The sequence below is a fragment of the Solanum stenotomum genome, chromosome 4 (genome assembly GCF_019186545.1).
Source record: "Solanum stenotomum isolate F172 chromosome 4, ASM1918654v1, whole genome shotgun sequence".
Taxonomy (NCBI): Eukaryota; Viridiplantae; Streptophyta; class Magnoliopsida; order Solanales; family Solanaceae; genus Solanum; species Solanum stenotomum.
Window position 1 is genome coordinate 199,132 of NC_064285.1, and position 24,344 is coordinate 223,475.

At 32.2% G+C, this 24,344-nt stretch overlaps 3 protein-coding genes across 4 annotated transcripts; 2 read left to right on the forward strand and 1 right to left on the reverse strand.

The window, feature by feature from the left end:
• Positions 1–2,238: 2,238 nt before the first annotated feature.
• Positions 2,239–5,415, reverse strand: LOC125863218 (acetate--CoA ligase CCL3-like). The gene is made up of 3 exons (XM_049543391.1): positions 5,107–5,415; positions 3,539–4,129; positions 2,239–3,315 (listed from the first exon to the last, which is right to left on the reverse strand). Exons 1-3 carry the CDS (start codon positions 5,320–5,322, stop codon positions 2,419–2,421), a joined length of 1,704 nt encoding a protein of 567 aa, XP_049399348.1. The 5' UTR covers positions 5,323–5,415; the 3' UTR covers positions 2,239–2,418.
• Positions 5,416–10,140: 4,725 nt separating this feature from the next.
• On the forward strand, positions 10,141–19,247 carry LOC125863216 (calmodulin-binding transcription activator 6). 2 transcript variants are annotated; one of them, XM_049543386.1, is made up of 13 exons: positions 10,141–10,396; positions 11,791–11,916; positions 12,104–12,219; positions 13,272–13,360; positions 13,508–13,553; positions 13,646–13,808; positions 14,145–14,264; positions 14,360–14,439; positions 15,557–15,898; positions 16,407–17,104; positions 17,386–17,929; positions 18,300–18,596; positions 18,765–19,247. In XM_049543386.1, exons 1-13 carry the CDS (start codon positions 10,315–10,317, stop codon positions 18,807–18,809), a joined length of 2,748 nt encoding a protein of 915 aa, XP_049399343.1. In that variant the 5' UTR covers positions 10,141–10,314; the 3' UTR covers positions 18,810–19,247. The 2 variants fall into 2 exon arrangements, with proteins under 2 accessions (XP_049399343.1, XP_049399346.1); XM_049543389.1 differs by having other exon boundaries at positions 14,363–14,439.
• Positions 19,248–20,326: 1,079 nt separating this feature from the next.
• LOC125863220 (60S ribosomal protein L29-2-like) lies at positions 20,327–22,256 on the forward strand. The gene is made up of 3 exons (XM_049543393.1): positions 20,327–20,425; positions 20,520–20,636; positions 22,011–22,256. Exons 2-3 carry the CDS (start codon positions 20,535–20,537, stop codon positions 22,086–22,088), a joined length of 180 nt encoding a protein of 59 aa, XP_049399350.1. The 5' UTR covers positions 20,327–20,425; positions 20,520–20,534; the 3' UTR covers positions 22,089–22,256.
• Positions 22,257–24,344: the final 2,088 nt, after the last annotated feature.

Here is a 24,344-nt window from a genome sequence, read left to right on the forward strand (position 1 = left end):
AATACCGATTTCATCAAGAAAAAGAAAATGGAGGTATGAGTGTGATATATATGTATACAAAAATAACATAATCAATATAGTCTCACATAAAATCTAAAAAAACGACACATACACAAATCTTACTCCTACTTTTGTGGATAAGAGATGAATGTGGTATGTGAGACAAAATTTGATATGAAAATTGTGTCTCTAATTAAGGGGTTGAGTGGGTTGAATTAGTACAAGTATCTAATTCATTAACCACATAATTTCCTGATAAGCTTTATCCTAATTGCCTCAACTTCATTTGTTAGAAATCCACATGAAGGATACATAGCAATAGGATTATCCTAACTAGATCATTACTTTTAATTTGTGTTTAGGAAATTCATAATCTATAATATATATAAAAATTATAAATATATGAAAAAAACCTTATACATAATATATTTTTTGTTTAAAGGGATTACGGTGAACACTGAACACTATTGGGTGATTGGGTCCTTAAATCCGCCCTGATCAAAGTCCAACAATTGAACAAATAAAACTTGAAAACATCATTAGGATATTTGAGTCATTATTAGGTTATGTAATTTAATTTTCATACAAAAAAATGTTATTGGAGTAGTATTTGCTTGAAGGTTGTTCAATCAACTTGATAATTCAACTTTTTATTTAGACGACTTGCCACAAGATTCACCGTTTATTTTTACTAAGTGATCTTTAAATATAATAATTGTGAAAATGGTATTTGAAAATTGGAATTGTGTTTGGATATCAGTATAAATTGTAGTTATTTTTAAATTTTTGTGATTCCATCTCTAAATATATAACTAATGTCTTATATATATATATATATGGTAATTACTATTAATTAGTATGGTTTCATCCTCCTAATATTTTTAAGGGAAAAATACGCGTATAAATAAACATATACTAGTTAATTAGTTAACACAACAATTGTTTGTCTTAATTACAATTCACGACCTACTTTTAGCTATAATTACGCGGCTATAATTAGGAATTTGTATAACTTTTGTATAATTCGGAATTTGTGTAATATAATTTGTATAATTGTTTACACTTCTGATGTTTGTAATTGTATAAATTCGTTATTTCGAATTTATACAAAAATAACTTAATTATACAAATGTACCCGCGAATTATACAAACCCGTGAAATATACAAATCCGCGAATTATACAAATGAGACAACTTAAACTGTAACTACAACCCGTAATATGCAAATTATAGCTATGAAGCATAATTAAGTTTATTATAGTGGACGAAAGTTCCCTTTTTTTAATAGTAATTACATTATTTGTTAAGGCAGTTGAATCTCTAATGATTCATGTTTAGATGATAGTAACAAAGTTAGACATAATAAAGTTTTTTCATCTACATAAGAAATTCATGAACATTTCAACTAACACAACAAACAACAATAACAAAACCTCAATTTCAGACAAGTCGGAACCGACTATATGAATCATTAGACAAGTCGGAATCAATTATATCAATCATCATTCCCTCCTTTAAGTACAACTTATGTCATTATCCGACTAGTAGATATCAATTTNGGAATTTGTATAATTGTTTACACTTCTGATGTTTGTAATTGTATAAATTCGAAATTCGTTATTTCGAATTTATACAAAAATAACTTTATTATACAAATGTACCCGCGAATTATACAAACCTGTGAAATATACAAATCCGTGAATTATACAAATGAGACAGCTTAAACTGTAACTACAACCTGTAAATATGCAAACTATAACTATAAAACACAATTAAGTTTATTATAGTGGGCGAAAGTTCCCTTTTTTAATAGTAATTACATTATTTGTTAAGGCAGTTGAATCTCTAATGATTCATGTTTAGATGATAGTAACAAAGTTAGACATAATAAAGTTTTTTCATCTACATAAGAAATTCATGAACATTTCAACTAACACAACAAACAACAATAACAAAACCTCAATTTCAGACAAGTCGGAACCGACTATATGAATCATTAGACAAGTCGGAATCAATTATATCAATCATCATTCCCTCCTTTAAGTACAACTTATGTCATTATCCGACTAGTAGATATCAATTTTTTCCTTTCGTGTGTCCTATCTTTAACTAAGTCGTAATACTAATTCTAAGGATTTATAGGTCTTACAAGACAAGAACGATCGATTTAACGATTCAAGAACAGATAATTCTACAGTCTTATTTATGTACACAATGATCAAAGATACATAAAGACATGTTGAATTGTATTATTTTCTTGATTAAGTGAAGTATATATGAGAAAACACATATACTTCAACATTATTTATGGACCATTATAATCTATGTTACTTCGGACTCTTTAAATATGTCAAGGGGTGCGTGTTGGATTCAAGTGATCCAACACGGTGCGGCATCGTCCGCGCAACTTAGATTATAATTATAATCTACTCTTCTTCATTGGTCCCATTTCCTTTGCCTTTGCCCTCAACACATGCTTTTGTATTTTCCCAGTAGCAGTCTTTGGCAATGGTCCAAAAACAACTGATTTTGGAACCCAAAACTTAGGCATTTTCGATCGACTGAAGTTGATGATATCGTCAGCCAACTTCCGTTGATCTGTCTCCTTCAAACCAGGCTTCAACGTCACGAATGCACATGGTGACTCACCCCATTGCTCGTCGGGCCTTGCAACTACAGAGACCTCGAGTATTGCAGGATGTAAGTAAAGGTTATTCTCAACTTCTACACTACTTATGTTTTCACCTCCAGAAATGATGATGTCCTTTGATCTGTCTTTGATTTCTATGTATCCGTCTGGATGTTTAACTGCAAGATCACCCGAATGATACCACCCTCCAGCAAAAGCTTCCTCGTTAGCTTTCGGATTCTTCAAGTAACCTTTCATTACAATATTACCTCTGAAGACAATCTCCCCTATTGTTTTTCCATCTGCTGGAACGGGTTTCATGTCGTTTGTACTGACAACGTCTAAATGCTCTAGACCAACGTATCTGACACCTTGGCGTGCTTGTAGACGTGCTTGAATGTCTAGAGGAAGTAAATCCCACTCAGGCTTCCACGTGCATAGAGTGGATGGACCATAGGTTTCAGAAAGGCCATAAGTGTGTAAGACACGGAAACCACGTTGTGACATTGCAGCAAGTACAGATGGAGGAGGAGAAGCACCAGCTGTGCTTACGTGCACAAGACGAGGCAGAGGAAGGATAGTCTCCTCTTTTGGGGCGTTAACTATAGTGTTGAGTACCACCGGTGCAGCAGAAAAATGAGTCACACCAAGATGTGCTATGGCTGAATAAACAGCCTTAGCGGTTACCTACATGCAAGATAATCGAAATTAAAACTTCAAATATACTAAGCAAAATGAAAAACAATACAATCAAAGTCGGATTTCATAATAGTACCCTGTCTATTCTACATGGTTTACATTTTCTCTAAATGTCAGATTTATGCGATATGGTGAAAGATAAAACAATTACACTTGCATTCGTTTATGTTACTCTAATTACAATCGGACAGAAAAAGAAACAAGGAATTACCTGTCTAAGACATATGTTAGTCCCACAAATCGTAGCAAGTGTCCAAACGAAACACCAACCATTACAATGAAACAACGGTAGAGTCCACAGATACACAGCTCCCTCTGGCATACTCCAAACCACCGCATTACTCATAGCCATAATATAAGCGCCACGATGGTGCAACACCACTCCTTTAGGACTAGCCGTTGTGCCGGAAGTATATCCCAAAGCAATGGTTTGCCATTCATCCTCTGGTGCCTTCCACGTAAAGTCTGGATCACCAGTTTCTACGAATTTCTCATATTCAATTGCCCCTTTCTCAAGAGCATACTGAACCGGCGTTGGATCACAGTTTTTATCAGCAATTACAATCAAAAGCGGAGCATTAAAGTTTCCTTTACTGTTATTTTCCCATACTTTCAACGCTTCCTCAGCCAACGGAAAATACTCTTGATCCACCATGACAATAGACGCCGCACAATGTCCCAATAGAAAAGCAATTGTTTGCGCATTTAGACGAACATTCACAGCATTTATAACAGCTCCAGACATTGGAATTCCGAAATGAGCTTCATACATAGCCGGGACATTTGGGGCAATAACTGCAACCTGTCAACGAAGCAAGTTAGTAGAGCAACAACATATACAGGGGCGGCTCAAGGACGCCTAAAGTTAAATTTTAATTAGAGGCCTATATGTATTTATTTTAGATTTATTATTCTAATTTTTGGATGCAAATTATTAGTGGAATATGGGAATAGAATGTATGTAGATGTTGCCTCTACCTCGTGAACATAGAAATGTTGTTTCCGAGTGCCCTCGTATCAAGTACAACAAAAGAACTTACTAGATCATCCATGGGAATACAACAACAATACATTTCAGGAAATGAACAAGAAATATTGATGTCCATAACAAACTAATTGGAAGTTTCTGCATTTTTTTTGTTCATTTAATATATTGAGACAAATTGCAATAGACGACAGAGCAAATAATAAAAGGCGGTGTACACATTTAATAATAAATAAATAATAATAATATCCTCTAGATCCAAAATCCTAAAATGTAAAATTTTAATTTCTTTGTTCATTCTGTTAAGGTCATATGGAACTATTTGTTTTTTTGGTTTCACGCTGTTCAGTATTCGATATCTATATTAAGTTCGACTAAATTTAAATTTGCGCACATCGGAGGTAAAGTGACTCTAACAAAAGGACTGCATACCTAAAAGACTCGAATCCAAAAACTGATCAAACTTAATTATCATTCCATCACATAACTTGTTGGTGCGCTAATCGAAACTATAATAAGACCAAAACACACACAACAAAATTAACAAAAAATACAATAAATCAATTTAGTATAATTTTTTTTAATGCTTTTTCATATTTTAGATAAGTAATTATTGATGATCATCAACCTGTTTATACCAAACCAAACTAATTAATCATGATTATGAGATAGGAGTAATGATTATATGAATAAAAAGTGTATGTACAAATAAATACATGAACGTACATGCATCTATTGATTCAATATAAACACTCGATGAACATAAAAATTAGAAAAAGTAACTGAAAACTTACCGTGCTTCCAAAGGTGACGGAGTTTTTAGTTAAAGCAGAGGCTAATTGACGGCAACGCCGGTACGTCTGGTGCCACGTGTACTCAACGGAGCCGTGAATTAACGATTTCCGATTAGGAAATACAGTCGCCGCCCTCTCTAAAAACCATAACGGAGTTAACGCCGTGTAATTCGCCTTGTTCCTGGGAAGATCATCAATATCTCTCTCCGGAGCCATTTCTCTCTCTAAAAACACACACTCTCTACCACTTTCTCTCTCTAAAAAAAACAGAGTCTCTACACAAATCCAGGGAAAATAAAACTATTTATATAAGAATATATCTTCTAATTATAGAAGGTTTGTCCCTCTTATCCTTTTATCTTAAATATAAATAAATATAATTGCGATATCATATCTCATAGATATACCTTAACTAAATTATGATTCTATTACTCTGAATTTATTTATTTTGTAAATTTATGTACATTTTGGCTTATATGTGATTCATGTAGTTGAGGCACGTGAGAGATATTCGAATGTCACGTAAGTAAAAAAGATGTATAAAATTATAAAAAAATTGGTTCATGAATAATATGATTTTAGTTTAGTTAAGATGTATTTCTGAAATTTTGATCGTAGTCTAGAAATACTTATTACTTATCCCAATAAAAAAAAAAAGAAAATTACTCTATTCATTTAAATTCACTTCATATAAAAGAAATATTTTAAAAATTTATTGTTTAAAATGTGTCAGATAAGAATCATTTTATTTGCAGTTTCACTGATATTTTTAAAGTTAAATTATTACTAAATATAGAAATATAGTATTTTTAGGATAAATTTAAAAAAGAAGTCATATAAATTAAGATAAAAAAAGTAAAATAATAATTTCAATTTAAAACTTATAATTAAGAATAGAAAGATTATTCTTTTTTTCATTGATCCAATCAATTAGATTGGGACACATAAAAACTCATCAACTAAAAACATTTTACTAAAAAGAGTAATTAATAATTAAAATTCAAAACTTATAATTATATATAGAATATTCTCCTTTATATGATTGATTTGATTAATTTAGATTAGAACGGAATGAAAACTCATCGAGTGAAAAATATTTTACTAAAAAGGAAAATTAATAATTCAAATTTAAAACTTATAATTAAATATAGAAGAATCTCTTCTATTTTATTGATACAATTAATTCAGATTAGAATGACATGCAAAACTCATCAAGCAAAAAATATTTTACTAAAAAGGAAAATTAGTAATTTAAATTCAAAACTTATGTTAAGAAAAATAGAAGATTCTCTTCTATCTCACAATATATCTTTTTTTTTGGTAGTCTATTCATTTCTAACGGAAATGTTAGTTTTTTTTATTTACCTAAAACTAATGTTTAAGAAATTTCTTTTTAATATTATATATATTAAATCATATCAAAATGAGAATATATTGTATCCCTTCTTTAAAGGTTTTTTTTTTTTTGGTTTTCTTTTTTGGACTTAAACTTACCATCTTTGAATTGAAAATGATGAATGACTAATATCTAAGCAACCCCTCTGGTCAAGTGAGAATATATTAAGTAAGCAATAAAATATATAAAAGATACACGTCTTTTTAATATTATTAATTTTATGTCCTTAAATAGCGTGTATTGATAACTTGTTTTACAAAAAAAAAAAGGATTTTTTTCGAACGAAGCAATTTATTACGATAAAGTAATCAAATGAGGTATATATATATATATATATGCACTAGATAATGGTGCCCGTGCTATGCACGGGCCCAATAATATAAATGGTATGTTTTGGGGTTAATAACGGAGTTTTTGAAGCGATTGGTTGCGTGGATAAAAGAATAAGTTTTTTTATCACAAACATGTACTTTCTTTGACACTATTAAAATGAACCCAATATATGTTATTTTTGTGGTCTCAATTTATGTGACACAAATAAAATTTGGAGAGTCATCCAAATTTTCATATTTTTTAAAAAAATGTTTTAAGCTATTAATTATTGTGATTTATAATATTTTTATGTAACTTTCAAATAACCTACATTACTGGTCACTTTGTCCTAATTTATGTGATATGGATAAAATTATAAAATTAACCTTTTTAAAATGTCTTTTAGATATTTTAAGTTTTTAATTATTATTATTTATAATACTTTTTTGATAATTTTAAAATGATATGTGTTATTTTTTCCGTTCCAATATATGTGAGCCTGATAGAATTCTAACAGTGAACCTATTTTATTATATAGCTTTTAAATATTTTAATTTGGTAATTATTGTAATTTTTAATGTTTTTTAAGTCATTTGTAAATGATATATGTTGTTTCCTTTGTCCCATTTTATATGGTATAAATAAAATTCCCAAAACCAACTCAATTTTAAATATATTTTTTAAAATATTTTAAATTATTAATTATTGCGATTTATAATATTAAAATAAAATTAAATAGAAAATGTACAAAACTTGTATCAGCCTAAAAAATGACCACGATAATTCGAAGCCTATAGAAAGCAATAAGGTTGTACGTAATTTTAAATACTTAATATATATTACTCTGTTTGTCTCAATGTATGTAGCATAGATAAAATTTCAAGAGTCAATCAAATGTTGTTAATTGTTAAGATTTACAATACATTTTATGTAGTTTTCAATAATTTCACATTAAATAATACATATTACTACTTTTGTCTCATTTTATGTGACATTGATAGATTAATTTTAAGAATCAGTCAATTTTTTTTTGTGTTTTTTTAATAAATGTTTTAAGTTGTCAATTATCACGATTTATTATATTTTATACATAATTTGTAACGATAGATTAATTTCAAGAATCAATCGAATTTTTTTATATGTTTTTATTTTTGAAATATTTTATGTTGTCAATTATCATGATTTATAGTATTTTTACGATAGATTCACTTCAAGAATCAGTGGAATTTTTTGTATTTTTTTCAAAACATATTTTATGTTGTCAATTATCATGATTTATAGTATTTATACGCAATTTTTAAATATAAAAAACACACAAAAAAAAAGACAAATAAATTAAAAATGGACCGAATATATGTTATTTTTGTTGTCTCAATTTATGTGACACAAATAAAATTTGGAGAGTCATCAAAATTTTCATATTTTTTTTAAAAATGTTTTAAGTTATTAATTATTGTGATTAATGGTGTTAAATTGTCCAATAATATAAATTTTAGAGGTACAACCATAAAAGAAGAATGTACAACACTATCTAAGCACATGTAACACTTGTCATGTGCTAAGTAGTAGATATTCCCACTTATTATATATAGTAATAGAAAAATATATATATAAATGACATATTAAATATGTAACTAAAAATCTTGTTAGCTTTTGATTGAAAGCTAACAAGATAGTTACAATCATAGTTGCATTGTGGCTTATTATATATAAAATATATATACACACATCATAATTAAGTTATACTACTATATAATTAGGGATGTGAATTGGGATTATTGTAGAGGTTATAGTTATATTTCAGTTATTATTATCATGCGTTCATAATATGAATACTGATCGAGCTATATTAAGTTATTAACACATATTATATTAATAGTTTTTAAATATCGAACGAAATTCCTAACTTTGCCTGTAAATATAAGATCATGTCAATCAATGTATAATAGCGATACATTCTAGCATTCGTGTGGGATAGAAATGAAAACAAAAAGAGAATTTAATTCTTATTAACTACTACTATTAATTAGATAATGATGGATGAAAATGAGAGATTATGAATTTCATGAATTTAATTAGGCAGAGATTATGAACAAACACACCATGTTAATAGAGTAATTAGGAAACATAATTGTCTAATATTCCCTCTGTCCCTAATTACTTGTCCACTTTTTTTTTATAGTTGTCCCTAATTATTTTTCTATTTTGACAAATCAAGAAAGAACAAATTATTTTTACCTATTATACCCTCAATTAAATGACTAATTATTTTGAAAAATGTAGAACTTTTCATCCACTTCATAATTAATAGGGGTAAAATGGTAAATTCACTATGTCATTAATTATTTTCTTAATAGATGTGTCAATTCAAAAGTGGACAAGTTACAACGGAGAGAAGGAGTATATCACAAGTGGTCCAAGTGACACCACTTGGCAAGTGTTTACTTTATCTTTATCCCATTTAACTATGCGTAAATTCACAAACGAACAAATAATAATTTGTATTCTACATTACATCAAATCACAGTAAACTTAGAATGATTAAGTAATTTTAAATGTGAAAATAATATATTAAGTAATAAATGTTCATGTACATAACATACACCATCGTTTTCATCGTTATATATTGTCACACATCTACAATTTAAATAATAAGTCCCAAAAAAAAATAATAGAATACGAGATTAAGACTAGTAAGTGGAATAAGATCGGAATCTGTGAGCCAAGATTGGAGGGGCTGGGCCAGGAACAGGACGACAAAGCTAAGTTTTGTCCGGAGCTGATAAGTTGTCGATCCAGGATAGCGGGGGATATACTCGATGTCCCGTCCCGAATCATGAGTTAGGCTAGGCTTAAGCCATATCGATAGATCTAGCCTCAACTTATAGTTATGTCCTCTAGTTTTGCACGTGCACGTGAACAAGTAGTACACACACCTGTTCTCAATGACAATTTATGTGAGATGCACTCATCTTACGTGTCAACTGATTTGTATAATGCCACGTATAACACATACGTATTTACTTGTTCAATTTCATATCAAGTGTCTACTTGTGCATATCCAAAATCAAATAACATGAATACCAGTTGAAACCAAATTAAAGGACATATTCATGTTATTATATCTATTAAAAGAAAATATAGATACCTAAACCAACACGCATACGCTAAATCCACATCAGCCATCAACAAAAATATGGGTTAGAATTCCAATTGGCCCGATCCAACCCACACAAGAGTCAATAGACCGATGCGACCCGACTCGATCGACCAATGAAAAAGTAACGTATGCTTATTTCTATTGGCTTACAAATTTGACCGGCAAAAAAACGCCATTGATGTGCACATTAATGGAAGATCTTAAGCTCAATCAATGTATAATTAGACGTTGATTGTTCGTTCATTGAGCAAGTTTCGTAACGCTCACAATCCGCTTTTCAATTTATACATAGTTTGGTGGATTGATTTTGATTGATCAATTACGCAGTTTTGCTTCGATTATGAGTTCTGTTTTTGCAATGGAAAGTAGCGTATCAGGACGACTGTTAGGTTGGGAAATTCATGGGTTCCGCACTATGCAAGGTACTATCTTATCTCCGTAGCGAAAAATATATGTCCTCCTGTTTATTGCAAATCTAAATCCTTTTCGAGAAAAATGCTTATAACTTAGATAGGAAGTTATTGAGGTTGAGGATTAGGATAGAATGATTGTAGGTAGTTGAATGTTGTAGCACTTCTAGTAGCATGGTTAAGGTACTGCGTAGTTTTTTTTTTTCTTCAATGTATATTGATATTTATTGCTACACTTGTTTTGTACATTGCAAGGTTGATGATTAGGGCAGAATGTTTGTAGGTAGTTGATGTTGTTGCACTTCCAGCAGTATGGTTTAGGTATCGCGTAGTTTCTTTTACTCCCATGTGTATTGATATCTATTGGTAAACTTGTTTGGTACACCGCGAGGTTGATGATTAGGATAGAATGTTTGTAGGTAGTAATTTTTTGTACTTCTAGTAGTATGATTTAGGTACTCTTTTTTCTCCAATGTGTATTAGTATTTGTTGCTACACTTGTTTTGTACATTGGTATTTTGTTATATCTTTTTCTTTCTGTATTGCAAATGTAATCCTTTTGAAGGAAATGCTTATTTTAAGTTAGATAGGAACGTACTTCTTCTAATAGTATAATTTAGGTGTGGCACAGTTTTTTTTTTCTTCAATGTGTATTGATATTTATTGCTACACTTGTTTTGTACATTGCTATTTTGTTATCTCCTTTTCTTTCTGTATTGCAAATTTAATCCTTTTGAAGAAAATGCTTATTTTAACTTAGATAGGAAGGTAACGAGGTCGATGATTAGGTACTGCTGCTTGAGTTACTTGAATTTAGAGTGTAACTGCTGATTAGATACAAAAAAGACTTCCCACAAAAGAACATGTAACCTTAATGCTAAGATTAATTCCCAGGAACAAGTTGATAGGAAGAGAGTGCTTTATTAAGGATGCTGTATTTGAGATAAAGTTCAAACAACCTTGTAACCGGTGACGTATCTCAACTCTAGCTGTCTAGCAGCACAGATAGAAAAGGGATGGGCTAGACGGTTATATTTTGCTTTGGTATTTGGTCTTCTTTGTTTGATGCCATCGAAGTCCATCCTTGATAATGGTAAAAGAAGAGATTATGTTCAGTTCGAAGATAAAATGGGATTAAATTGGTACTAGTTGTTTTTTGGTATACCGCAAAAGAGAGGAAAGCTCGACATTCAACGAGTGATCCAATCAATTTGGAGCAATGAATATCCCTGCTGCATATAATGGATACGTGACCTTATAATGTACTGCAACAAAAAATTCTATGTTGAGATCAGCATCGGCCTCGATTTTCTTTGCTTTGTTGCTTGTAATTACGAATTTTCTTTGACTTAATATTTTGGATCTACTTAGCTGACTACAGTTGTTATTCTCTGGTTCTTGCACAGATTTGGATATTCCCAACATAATGGAGGAATCGAAGATGAGGTGGCTCCGACCAAATGAGATTCATGCAATACTTTGCAACCACAAGTATTTCAACATCAATGTCAAGCCTGTAAACTTGCCTAAAAGTAACCTTATTCTGAGCATGAAGAGATTCTTATGGTTTTGATCTTGCAATGATTTGATTGTTTTCTGGAAATCCATATATTGTTAAAGGAAACCGAACATGAATTCTTCATGGAAAAGAAAAAATGTTTTTAGGACACGGAAGGTATCATGGATTTCATCTAATATTCTTTGATTTCCAATGCGTAGGTGGCACAATTGTGTTGTTTGATCGTAAGATGCTCAGAAATTTCCGGAGAGATGGACATAATTGGAAGAAAAAGAAGGATGGGAAAACTGTCAAAGAAGCTCATGAACACTTAAAAGTGAGGTTTAACTGCCTTTAATAAGGTGTTCTTGCGTGATTGTTTGTTTACTAGCTTTGTGTTTTTCTAATGGATAGATGCTTATTTTTTTTGGTGGTCTGTCAATTCTTATCTTCTTTAGTGCATAATTCAATGTGGTTAGACAAGATGCACCGATATAGGATGCTTTCTTTATGGAATATATGGAAACTATGCATGGACCAACTAGAATTTTGTGATTAGGTTGGACATTCTAGGAGGCATATAGCATAAAAGACAAATTTTCTTTTCACCTCAGCATCTAAAATGATTGTATAGACTAGGCTAGACGTATAATGACTGAATTCTGATAGCATATATAGATCTGCCATATATTGGCTAAAGGAGAGTTCCTAGAAGTTCTATTTGCTTATCATATAGTCATTTCAAAAGCCATCCACTCCTTGTTTTTATCTGTAAATAAGTCTAGATAGTCTTATTTTGAACACCTACTCTGCCTATCACGACTTACAAAGATGGAAATATATCACCTAGTGTTTTTTGTCTTCGCTGGGTTCTCCAATTAGATAGTCTTATTTTGAACTTCCACTGTATCTCCTGCTAAATCACTTCCGTGTTATATTTGACTTGAAGTGATAGGCTCGGGTATGTAACTGGTAAGCTTCCTGCACTGCACCCCAATACTTATACGAGATGTTGTGCATTTGGTACTTCATTTCCTGAATTTTTCATTTGTACAGAATCTTTCGACGAATGATCTTTGGAAGACTGGTTGTTCTTGTTTTTTCTATTATTATTTTTAGTACTTTTTTTGCTGTTATTGCTGTTGTCATTCTACTTTGGTGCATAAAAGTTGTGAATCTTTTGCTGATGCTCAGGAAATAAGTTTCTCAGCTCGAAAAGGGAGGTGGACTTTTGTGTTTTAAATTCCTTCTTCTGCCTTGTTTTTTTCTGTTCTCTTCTCCACTTAAACAGGATGTGCACTCTTCTAAATGCTATATGAAGTTTTCTTGATTGAGGGCTAGTTTGGAATCCTTCCAGAAAGATGAATTTCAATCTGTTTCTTAGTGCAGGTTGGTAATGATGAACGAATACACGTATACTATGCACATGGAGAAGATAACACAACCTTTGTTCGAAGATGCTACTGGCTGCTTGACAAGTATGAATAATTCTAGTTCATAGGTCCCCAAAAAATTTTCCCACTTTCTTGTTATTCTTTGGTTAAAACTTAATGGCTTCTATAGGAGTTACACAAAAAAGGATGTGTCCATGGAAGTATGATTTTGTCAATTTCTCTGCTTCACAGGACTGTCGAACACGTAGTCCTTGTCCATTATCGTGAAACTCAAGAGGTTTGTTTCCTATGTTCACTGTACAACACAGGTTTCCTCCAACAGTGTGTTAATACAAACAGTTATTGGCTATGTTTACTGTACAATCACAGGTTTCCTCCAACAGTACAGTTGCACTGGGTTCTCCAGCTGCCCCAGTTAGTTCTGGTTCGGCATTGTCCGATCCTGCTGATCTGTCTGCTTTTTGGGTTTTATCAGGAGAACTTGATTCAGCTGTTGATCAGCAATATTCCGCTAGCCGACATGCACATTTAGGTACTATCAAATTAACTTTGTAGAAATGATATCTTTTTGCATTTTATAGTAATGAAAGTGTCCATAGCTTGAATGAGCCTCCTATTGATGTTAAAAGTGGGTGATTAATCTTCAGTCAAAGCCATAGCTGTAAACAAAAGCATAGAAAAGATTCTCTTGATGAAAATTGAGTTAAATTTTTTATAGGATGTTTCACGTATGTGCAAAAATATGGTACTCCTACTCTGTTTATGCTACTAGAGCTTGGACCTAATTGCAATCTCAGAATATGTTCAAAACCTTTTTTGCTCATTCAAAATTGGCTAGATTAAAGTCCTGTCTTCTACTGATTGACAGAACCTAACAGGGATATGACCGACCAAAATCATGAACAGAGACTACTCGAGATTAACACACTTGAATGGGATGATCTGTTGGCACCTGGTGATCCCAACAAGATGGTTGCTACCCAGCAAGGTATATGCTTGATGATATGATGTACCTTATAGACATTATTTATTATTTACATTCATAAAAATAGTTATTTATTAAGTTTTTACATTATTTTGCAGCAGGAAGTAAAACTGCTTATGTACAGCACACGTCGTATGAGCAACACAATCTATGTGAATTAAATGGTTACAGCCTCAATGTGAGTAGATATATTCAGCTTGCTTCACTGGTGTAACTGTCCTCCAATTCACAGTTTTCTCTCATCATTTTTATCTTCTCTATGTTGCTGTTATGATCTATTTATATCTACACATATCTTATGCTATCAATGAAAAAACAAGTAGTGTTCTTTGATTTGGAAAAAATTGTAGTTCTCCATTGGTGGTTGTAAAAGTATCTTAGGGAGGAACCTTTCCCCTTGAGCCATTTTAAGGAAATATGGTTCATCAGAGAGCAAGCTCTACAAAAGATGTTCTACTAAATTTTCTAAAATAAACTCTCTTCATCTGAGATTAAATAACTTAGTGTATACCTTAAAATCAGAAGTAGAGAGTTATGTAGAACTACTTGTATGTATTTATGATCAAATAAATTGACAAGTTGATTTTGATACTTAAATTGAAATTCTTAGTATCTTGCGTTGCACCAACATGCAAGAGAAATACTTCCATCTTATTGTTATTACCAAAAAGGAAAAACCCAATAGAAATCCTGCTTTATTGAAGTTTAAAATCAACTATATACTATGTGGTTTGCGAGCTATTGCATAGGAGCGGGGGTTTTACCCTGTGCGCACCCAAAGGGTAGTGGCTACGGGTTTCCCTTGTCATAAAAAAAAAATCAACTATATACTATAAGAAGCTAGAGTAATCATCTTGGTGTAGGAGTGTGGTGACTTGGAATGAGATACACCTAATCAAGAGTAGTAAAACAGTGTCTTCCTAGACTTGGCAACTCACATGTACGATGTACTGTAATTTGCTTACTCCCTTGAACACAACTTTTTTTGAGGTTATGGTGTTCTTAATTTCAATTTTGCACACTTGAATAAGATTATCTTCCACTTATTCTTTGCAGTGTTCATTTGTTATTTAATTTCATGCATTCACACACCATGTGTATATGTGATCTGATCATGTTGTGTATTCTATCTATGTTATCATTTAAGGATCAAAGTTTTACTCCTGCTTTAAATCCATCCTTAGCAATTGTTCCTTCTGGTTTTATCTTTCTTTCGTTTGAACTGAAAGATGCTTGGTAATATCTTTTTTTTTTTCCCTTTCTTTTAGTTGGCTACTAATATTTGGTACTTGTAGGGTGTCTCCTCTTCTCTTGAGAGAATTTCTACAGTCAACAATTCAAATGAGATCACCTTCCAGACAGTGGATGGTCAAATGACTCCAAGTTTTGAGAAGAATGAGTCTGGAGTAATGACAGTAAGCACAGGCGATTCCTTTGATAGTCTGAACCAGGATAGACTTCAAACTCAGGATAGCTTTGGAAAGTGGATGAACTACCTTATTACTGATTCTCCAGAATCCACAGACGATCCAACTCCTGAATCTTCAGTGTCAACAGGTCAATCATATGCAAGGGAGCAGACATTCAACATAACAGAAATATCGCCTGCGTGGGCTTCTTCAACTGAAGAAACAAAGGTCCTTTCTTCACACACATGCTATGCTGATACAATGGTTCTCCTTGCAAGAAGAAAAATGTTGTCTGTCATGATATTGGCTTTAAGTAAACTCTATAAAACACAAGTGATAATATCAGAAAAAAAGGAAGCTTAATTACTCTTCATGTGTTTGTGTTACTTTTTCCATTTTTAAACAAACAAGAAAAATGTGTTCAATATCATTTTGCTTTAGAAGAAAATAAGTGCTTTGTTAGACCTGACCTGACATAACATTTTAGGTTGAGAATTAGGACTAGTTAGCTTTTTCAGGAAAAAATGGAGAAAAAGGTTAGCATACTGTGGCCATTGACTTGTTTTGTGAATGTGATATGCTCAATTATCAAAGTGTTTTTTTTTTAACCTCTTTAAACTTTTAGATATTATTCTTATAGTTTGCCCAAGTTCTTTGCCATGGTCAAGAAGGTCAAGATAAACATGTATTTTGAGCTATGATCTAGCAACTATACCTTTTGTCTCTATGATTACAGATCGTTGTCATTGGGCAATTTCATGGAGAACAATCACATCTGGAAAGTTCTAGCTTGCATTGTGTTTGTGGAGATGCTTGTTTTCCTGCAGAAGTTCTGCAACCTGGGGTATATCGTTGCATAGTTTCTCCTCAAACCCCTGGACTGGTAAACATATATTTAAGTTTCGATGGTAATAAACCTATTAGTCAAGTCATGAGCTTTGAGTTTCGAGCTCCTTCAGTACAAGTTTGGACAGAACCCTCGGAGAGTAAATCTGATTGGGATGAATTTAGAAATCAAATGAGGCTTGCTCATCTGCTGTTCTCTACATCTAAGAGCCTTAATATTCTATCCAGTAAAATACATCAAGATTTGCTGAAAGATGCAAAAACATTTGCTGGAAAATGTTCTCACATCATTGATAATTGGGCCTGTCTGATCAAATCAATTGAAGACAAGAAAGTCTCTGTCCCACGTGCAAAAGACTGCTTGTTTGAGCTCTCTTTGAAAACCAGATTACAGGAATGGCTGTTGGAAAGAGTTGTCGAAGGATGTAAAATCTCAGAACATGACGAGCAAGGTCAAGGAGTTATCCATTTGTGTGCTATCCTAGGTTACACTTGGGCTGTATATCTGTTTTCCTGGTCCGGTTTGTCATTGGATTATCGAGACAAATATGGATGGACAGCTCTCCATTGGGCTGCATATTATGGAAGGTATCCTTAGTTACAGCTCTGGAATGTTGCAATTATCAATCATTCAATTCTTTCTTTTCTATTTGTGGTTCTTTTGCAAATGTTAACTGTTTAAAATAGTCGTTACACCCTTGGTTGTGTTGAAGTTGAACTGCTGTCCGCCAACCTGTCTGACTCATTTTCACCTCATTTCTTCGCACCAGCGATAAATAAAGTAGTACTAACATGGAGCATATATTTTCGATTGTTTTGGTCATTTCAAGTGTAAGGTTGTTAATAGTTTTGAGCATTTGGACTGTCAGGGAAAAAATGGTTGCAACTCTTTTATCTGCTGGAGCAAAACCAAATTTGGTCACAGATCCCACTTCAGAAAACCTTGGTGGATGTACTGCTTCCGATCTTGCATCTAAAAATGGTCATGAGGGTTTGGGGGCTTATCTCGCTGAGAAGGCTTTAGTTGCACAATTTAAGGATATGACATTAGCTGGAAATATCAGTGGTTCACTCCAGACGACTACTGAATCAATAAACCCCGGGAACTTCACAGAGGAAGAGCTAAATCTGAAAGACAGTTTAGCAGCTTATCGTACAGCTGCAGATGCAGCTGCACGTATCCAGGCTGCTTTCAGGGAGCGTGCACTGAAAGAGCGGACAAAGGCAGTCGAATCTTCAAATTCAGAAATGGAAGCACGTAATATAATTGCAGCTATGAAGATTCAGCATGCTTTCCGCAACTATGAGATGCAGAAACAACTGGCAGCTGCTGCACGAATACAGTACAGGTTTCGAACTTGGAAGATGAGGAGAGAGTTTCTTCACATGCGCCGTCAAGCCATCAAAATTCAAGTAAGTCCCCCTTTATTCTATGGCTTTCCCATAAAACTAACTGGATAACATGATCCATCTCATGCATCAAAGGGCATGAAGTTTAAACTGATTTCAAATAATCAGTTAAATTTATTAGTGTGTTTCAACTTTGCCCACCAAACTGAGGCGGGCCATCATGTTCTGCAATTGGAAGCGTGGACTATATAACCTTTGTTTTCCTGAAAATAATGGAATACTAGCAGATAACCTGAAAAGGTTCGTCGTTGTGAATTTGATATTTGATGCTCCTGGATTTCAAGATTCTTGGAAAAACAACTCTGTTATTATGTGTGTCTACTACTGTAGACAACAGCCTTAATTAGTGGAACCTGCTTCTGGTTTAATGCAGGCTGTGTTCCGGGGTTTCCAAGTCCGAAGGCAGTACAGGAAGATAACTTGGTCAGTAGGAGTGCTTGAAAAGGCATTATTTCGGTGGCGTTTGAAGAGAAAAGGTCTCCGCGGGCTTAAACTCCAGTCTAGTCAAGTAGTTAAACCAGATGATGTGGAGGAGGATTTCTTCCAAGCCAGTAGGAAACAAGCTGAAGAGCGCATTGAAAGATCTGTTGTGCGAGTTCAGGCCATGTTTCGTTCAAAGCAAGCACAAGAACAATATAGGAGGATGAAGTTGGAACATAATAAAGCAACGGTAATTGTGAGGGGAAAAAACTCAAATATACCATCAAACATAAATGAGCCTTTCTCAAAGTTCGATAGTATATTTGAGCCGTTTCCCTATGTTGTGAGATACAATCAGATACAAAATTTGAGTGCTTTTATCACCTACATTTTACCAACTTTTTTTTTTTTATTGCAGCTGGAATACGAAGGGACTCTCAATCCTGACACTGAGATGGACTAAGGACAATTTACAAGCATTTCATATATTTTGGCTGCTTTGGGCTAAAGCATTGGGTTTAGGCCAAAGAACCAAAACCCCCCAAATTCAGTTACAAAAACATAACGAAGATGCACAAAAAAGAAACAAATTCCAGCAAGAGGCAAGATTAAATGAAGAACCAAAAGCTGATGAAGATGATACATATATATATATACATTAAAGAGATAACCAGATCGGCAAAATACCTAAGTAGAATATAAAGAAATTATGTATTTACTGTTACTACTCCGTCTGTTCCTTTTTAATTGTCATGTATACTATAAATACTTATTAAAAAGGAAAGGGGGAGTATTAATTAAAATTTTCTTAATAGTTTGTTATAGGGTTGTGTATCAGTCGATTTGGTTCGGTTTTGAAGTTTATCGCTTTGTAAACATGTTAAATCATTAAGAACTATTAAGATATTGGTTTATCACTTATTTATCGTTATTGGTTGAAAATTACTTAGAAACATGGCGACAAACCAAATAAACCATAAATGAGTTGATAGATTGTATCTTACTAAAAAACAACACCAACACATTATAGAATAACCGAAAGTTTGACACCATTGAGTACAATATCTATGTTTCATCACCCTAGAGTAACAACAATGAATGTGCATCCCCATTAAGAACACTTTAATATGTCGAAGAAAACAACTATTTTTTTCTATCAAAAACTATTTTTTACCTCAACATGTCCAGATAAGAATTTACATTACTTAAACAAACTTCATATCCACGACTACGAGTTTGAATTTTTAACACTTCAAAGCTTTAGATAATAATGACACCATTTAAAATATAGACGGTTTCTAAAATTTTCAAATATGATTATTATTGCTCCTCCTTTGCAATTTTACACAATACTTGTATATATATAATAAATTCATTGATATATTATTGAATTACCCATACATTGACTACGATATCTTAAAAGTATAATGTATACTTCAAGAAATAATTCGTGAAAAGGTTATTAGATAGTTAAAAACTTGACACATTAAATTTGAACTACATTCAAAATCTTATGTGTTGGCTTTGACATGGTCTAACTTCAAAACTCGACCCTAGTGGCGAACCTAGAGGTAGTTGAGGGGTTTCACCCGAACCCCTATGCAAAAAATTACATTGTATGTATAAGGTATTTTTAAGAACTTTTATGTCTATATATTGATTTTGAACCTCCTGAATATAAGATTCGAGGTTGACATAGTGGTTGAGGGGTTCAAAACTCACCTTGAGGTTTCAAATTCAAATTTTAGGCATTATTTTTTTTTCGAACCCCCTTAATGAAAATCCTGGATCCACACTGCTCGACCCTATTCAACTTCAAACTCCCCAAGTCTAAAGTTGATTATGAACCGATTAAACTTTAAATACTGTGGTTAGTTTTTAAATAGTTATGCACACTTCACAAAGATTAAAAAATGACTATTACACAAAACAATCTAAGCCCAAACTACATCAAAACCAAATCAAAGGCTATTTTCGTCATTTCACATAGCTTTAGGGTTTCAAACCCATAAGAACCCTAATTCATTCTCCTCTTTCACTTTCTTCCTCACTGGTAAAATCCCTAATCGCCGGCAACAGGTACCCCAATCCCCACTCGAAAAAATTGAGATTTTTGAGCTGATTTTTCATCGTATTTTTCCTCATTATTGTTTTTTTTTTGTGTGTTATGCAGTCACTTTGAGAAGAAATGGCCAAGTCGAAGAATCACACAGCTCATAATCAGTCCTACAAAGCACACAGGAATGGAATCAAGAAACCCAGAAAGCATCGTCATAGTTCCACCAAAGGGGTCTGTTAAAAAACCCAACTTTTCTCCTTTCTGTGCTTATTTTTGTGAGATTTTAGAACTATTTGGATATGTTATGTTAAGGCTATTCAATTTGATGAATGTGTGTATGTGTGAACAGTTTCTGAAACAAAATATGTTTGTTATTCTAAGTTCTAACACTGCCACGATGTAATAGTAATAGTAGGTGTAAAGATATCCATGGATTTGCTTATGATAGAACATAGAAGTGATGAAAGAAAAAGTGCCTTTGTTGTTATACTGAAGTTTGGTGATCTCAAACTTATCAATGCAGATAAAAAAATAATACTGAAGTTTGGTGATTTTTCTATCTTGTGGTATAATGCAGATGTAAGGTTACTTAATCGGGCGAATGTAGACTATATATATAATATGAGCAGTTTTAAAAGCAAAATATGTGTGGACAGTTTCTATCACTGCCTCAAAGTAATAGTAGGTGTAAATATATCCTTATATGTTAATAGTAGGTATATAGATATCCATGGATTTGCTATTTTGCTTATGAAAGAAGTGATGAAAGAAAAAGTGTGTTTGTTGTTATACTGAAGTTTGGTGATTTTTCTATCTTGAGCTAAAATGCAGATGTAAGGTTACGAAATCAGGCGAATGTAGACCATTTATATAATATGAACAGTTTCTTAATCAAAGGATGTAGTTATACTTAGTTCTATTACTGCCACACAGCAATAGTAGTTGCAAAGATATTTGAAATCCCAGATTTGCTTATGATTAAGAATCTCATCTTTTCTCCTTAGTTTATATGTGGATGTATGGTTGTTAAACTGGTGAATGTCGACGTTTAATATATTATGAACAGTTTTAAAACAAAATATGTAGTCATGCTAAGTTCTACCACTGCCACATATAGTATTAGGTGTGTATCTGATGATATAAACTCTTGACGGATTTGCTTATGATCCCCCCACACACATCTTTTCTCCTTTTTTAAATAAATAAATAAAATATGCAGTCATACTAAGTTCTACCACTGCACAAGTAAAAGTAGGTGTCAAAATATTTGTATCTGCTGATATAGATTCATGAATTTTCTTATGATTAAAAAAACATCTGTTCTCTTTCTTAGTTGATTCTCGTTTAGACTTCAAACTATTTGGATATGTAGATGTAAAGGTTATTAGATTGGGCAAATGTAAACCATATTATTAAATATGAGCAGCTTTGAAGCAAAATACTTGGTTATACTAAGTTCTATCACTGCCACAGAGTAATAGTAGGTGTAGTGATATTCTATATCCGCTAATATAATGAATTTGCTTATGAAAAAGTAACAAAGAAAAAGTTGATCTGTTGTTATACCTTAGTTTGGTGATTTTTTATTTTTGTGGTAAAATGCAGATGGATCCCAAGTTTTTGAGGAACCAGAGGTATGCTAGGAAGCACAACCCGAAGACTGTTGAATCTGCTGAAAAGTAAATGAATTGTTATAGTAATGAGCTATTCATTATGACAGGCAATCTTTGAGTTTGTTGAAAGCTTTGTTTGATGTTTTGGTATTTGTAGTGGATGCTTGAGTTAGTATGCAACCTTGTTTTGACTATTAATCTTTTACTCTTTCAATGGAAACAGTTTACATTAACGCCACTACCCTTGCAATTCATGTTATGCTTATTTAACAATTCGTCATTTGTGCAATCAGTGTGTTTTTCAGCCTTAACATTTGTTATTATAATTTAGAAAATCTCTAGTTGGTCTTAAAATACAATTATTTAGTTGGACTGAAAAGGGAAGATTGAAGAAGGCTGAATCAATTTGGAGGATTCACATAGCAGACTCCAACTAGTGTTATCTGATTTGTTGATGTATAGTCTTTTGTGAAACGTCATCTGGTTTATGGATTTGCTTATTCGAGATAATTGTTTTCCTGCATATGTGAATTGTCTTCCTTAACTTTAAGCTATGTGATCCATTGGTGAGCTCCAACTATGCATGCTGAAAGTTATCGTCCTAAGGTTTTCTCTGCACTGGAGAAATGATACATATAGATCCTATTTATGTTAGTGTTGGGTATGGCTCTTTGATAGAGTCCTAATCTCCAATCAGATTGGTGAGTATAATCTCAGTAGTGCAAAAGAAATAGCACTTGTTGAAAGTTAGATTGAGCTATACTAGTATGGGCTAAAATTTCCGTTCTGTTACCATCATAGGGAACTTAACACTTCTTTCAGTGCTTTCTTGTTTATCCTAGAAACACAGTGTCCTTAACTGACTAGCATGCCAGGTAATTCAACCAGGTTTCTAATCTATATCTATATTACCTTAAAAGCATGAACTCTTAACTTGAATGTTAAATTACTATAATATTCCTAAGTAACGTTGTGACTTTTTTCAAAGGGTTGTGACTTTTTCAAAGTGTCCATAACCTCGAGTACTTGAGGAAAATAATATAATTTTGATGATATAGTAATTATTGTTTTTCTTAATATATACATTAGTATGTAATGTTCATATATATGAAGTTACCATTATGTAGTCTAAATTTATTTGTTTTTGTTAACAATTTCTCTTGTGATGTAGCTGTATGCTTCTGAATATCTTTTTCCCAAATTTAGAGAATTGTCGCGATTTGTTTTTGATGCTCAAGACAAAAGAATGAATATATTTATCAATGTTATTCATGTGATTTAGACTTTCAGGAAGTTTGGTTCAAAATAATTAGTACTAAATAAACATTGCTCTTTTGTTTTACTTATTTACTATTTCTTAATATTTCAGTATTTTAGACGAAGAAAAGTTCATATGACTTGTAATAACGCATGTTGAAGTTTTATTAAATTAATTTTTATTATTTATTTAACACCTAATTTATGAGATAAATATTTTCATTAATGCAAATATATATTCATATTTGGATAGATATTTGTATTTAAATTAAAGTATTATATATGTCACAAATGTGTTATCAAGTTAACGAGATCTTCTTACTTCAAAATATATTATTTCAAAATGTTCCGAAACTCACAACAAATGTGAAAATATGTGAATATATAAAATGTAGTTGTTCTTTTCACATATTCATATGACATCTAAACAATTTAACGTAGTATACACATGCAAAGCACATCAAGTTAGATGACAAGAAAAATGCAAAACAAATATTATCTATAAGGTAATATTAGTGCGATAAGACTAATTACATGATTGAACTTCATCAAATTAAAATAAATGTATACATAATTGCATTTAACTAATAAATTTTTTCAAAAGTCTTCATTATTTTCTTAAAATTCGTGTCAAGTCAAATTATGTCACTCTTTTTAAAACGGAGGGAGTATTATGTTTTGCTAAGCTTGTTATTCAAATCTTCGCTTAAATAAGCAATACTATTTATTATAACATATATTTTTGAAATTGGTAATCACGTACAACACACGTGTCAAAAAACTAGTTACCTTAAAAGCATGAACTCCTAATTTGAATGTTAAATTACTATAATATCCTTAATTTAGGTTGTGACTTTTTCGTTGAGTTATGACTTTTCTAATAAGTTGTGATTTTTCGATGAGTTGTGACTTTTCCAAAGAGTTGTGACTTTTTCAAAGAGTTGGAATTTCTCGAAAAGGTCATAACTTTTTAGATAAGATACAAAAACATTTGTTCATATGAGTTATGACTTTGCTCAAAGGTTTGTGATTTTTCGATGAATTGTGACTTTTTCAATAAGTTGTGACT

Coding starts and splice junctions, on each gene's coding strand:
- LOC125863218 (XM_049543391.1), bottom strand. CDS start 5,322: ATGGCTCCGGAGAGAGATATTGATGATCTTCCCAGGAACAAGGCGAAT. Junction 4,130..5,106: donor CCGTCACCTTTGGAAGCACG/GTAAGTTTTCAG, acceptor CTTCGTTGACAG/GTTGCAGTTATTGCCCCAAA. Junction 3,316..3,538: donor CTAACATATGTCTTAGACAG/GTAATTCCTTGT, acceptor TCTTGCATGTAG/GTAACCGCTAAGGCTGTTTA.
- LOC125863216 (XM_049543386.1), top strand. CDS start 10,315: ATGAGTTCTGTTTTTGCAATGGAAAGTAGCGTATCAGGACGACTGTTA. Junction 11,917..12,103: donor GCCTGTAAACTTGCCTAAAA/GTAACCTTATTC, acceptor TCCAATGCGTAG/GTGGCACAATTGTGTTGTTT. Junction 14,265..14,359: donor GATGGTTGCTACCCAGCAAG/GTATATGCTTGA, acceptor ATTATTTTGCAG/CAGGAAGTAAAACTGCTTAT.
- LOC125863220 (XM_049543393.1), top strand. CDS start 20,535: ATGGCCAAGTCGAAGAATCACACAGCTCATAATCAGTCCTACAAAGCA. Junction 20,637..22,010: donor GTCATAGTTCCACCAAAGGG/GTCTGTTAAAAA, acceptor GGTAAAATGCAG/ATGGATCCCAAGTTTTTGAG.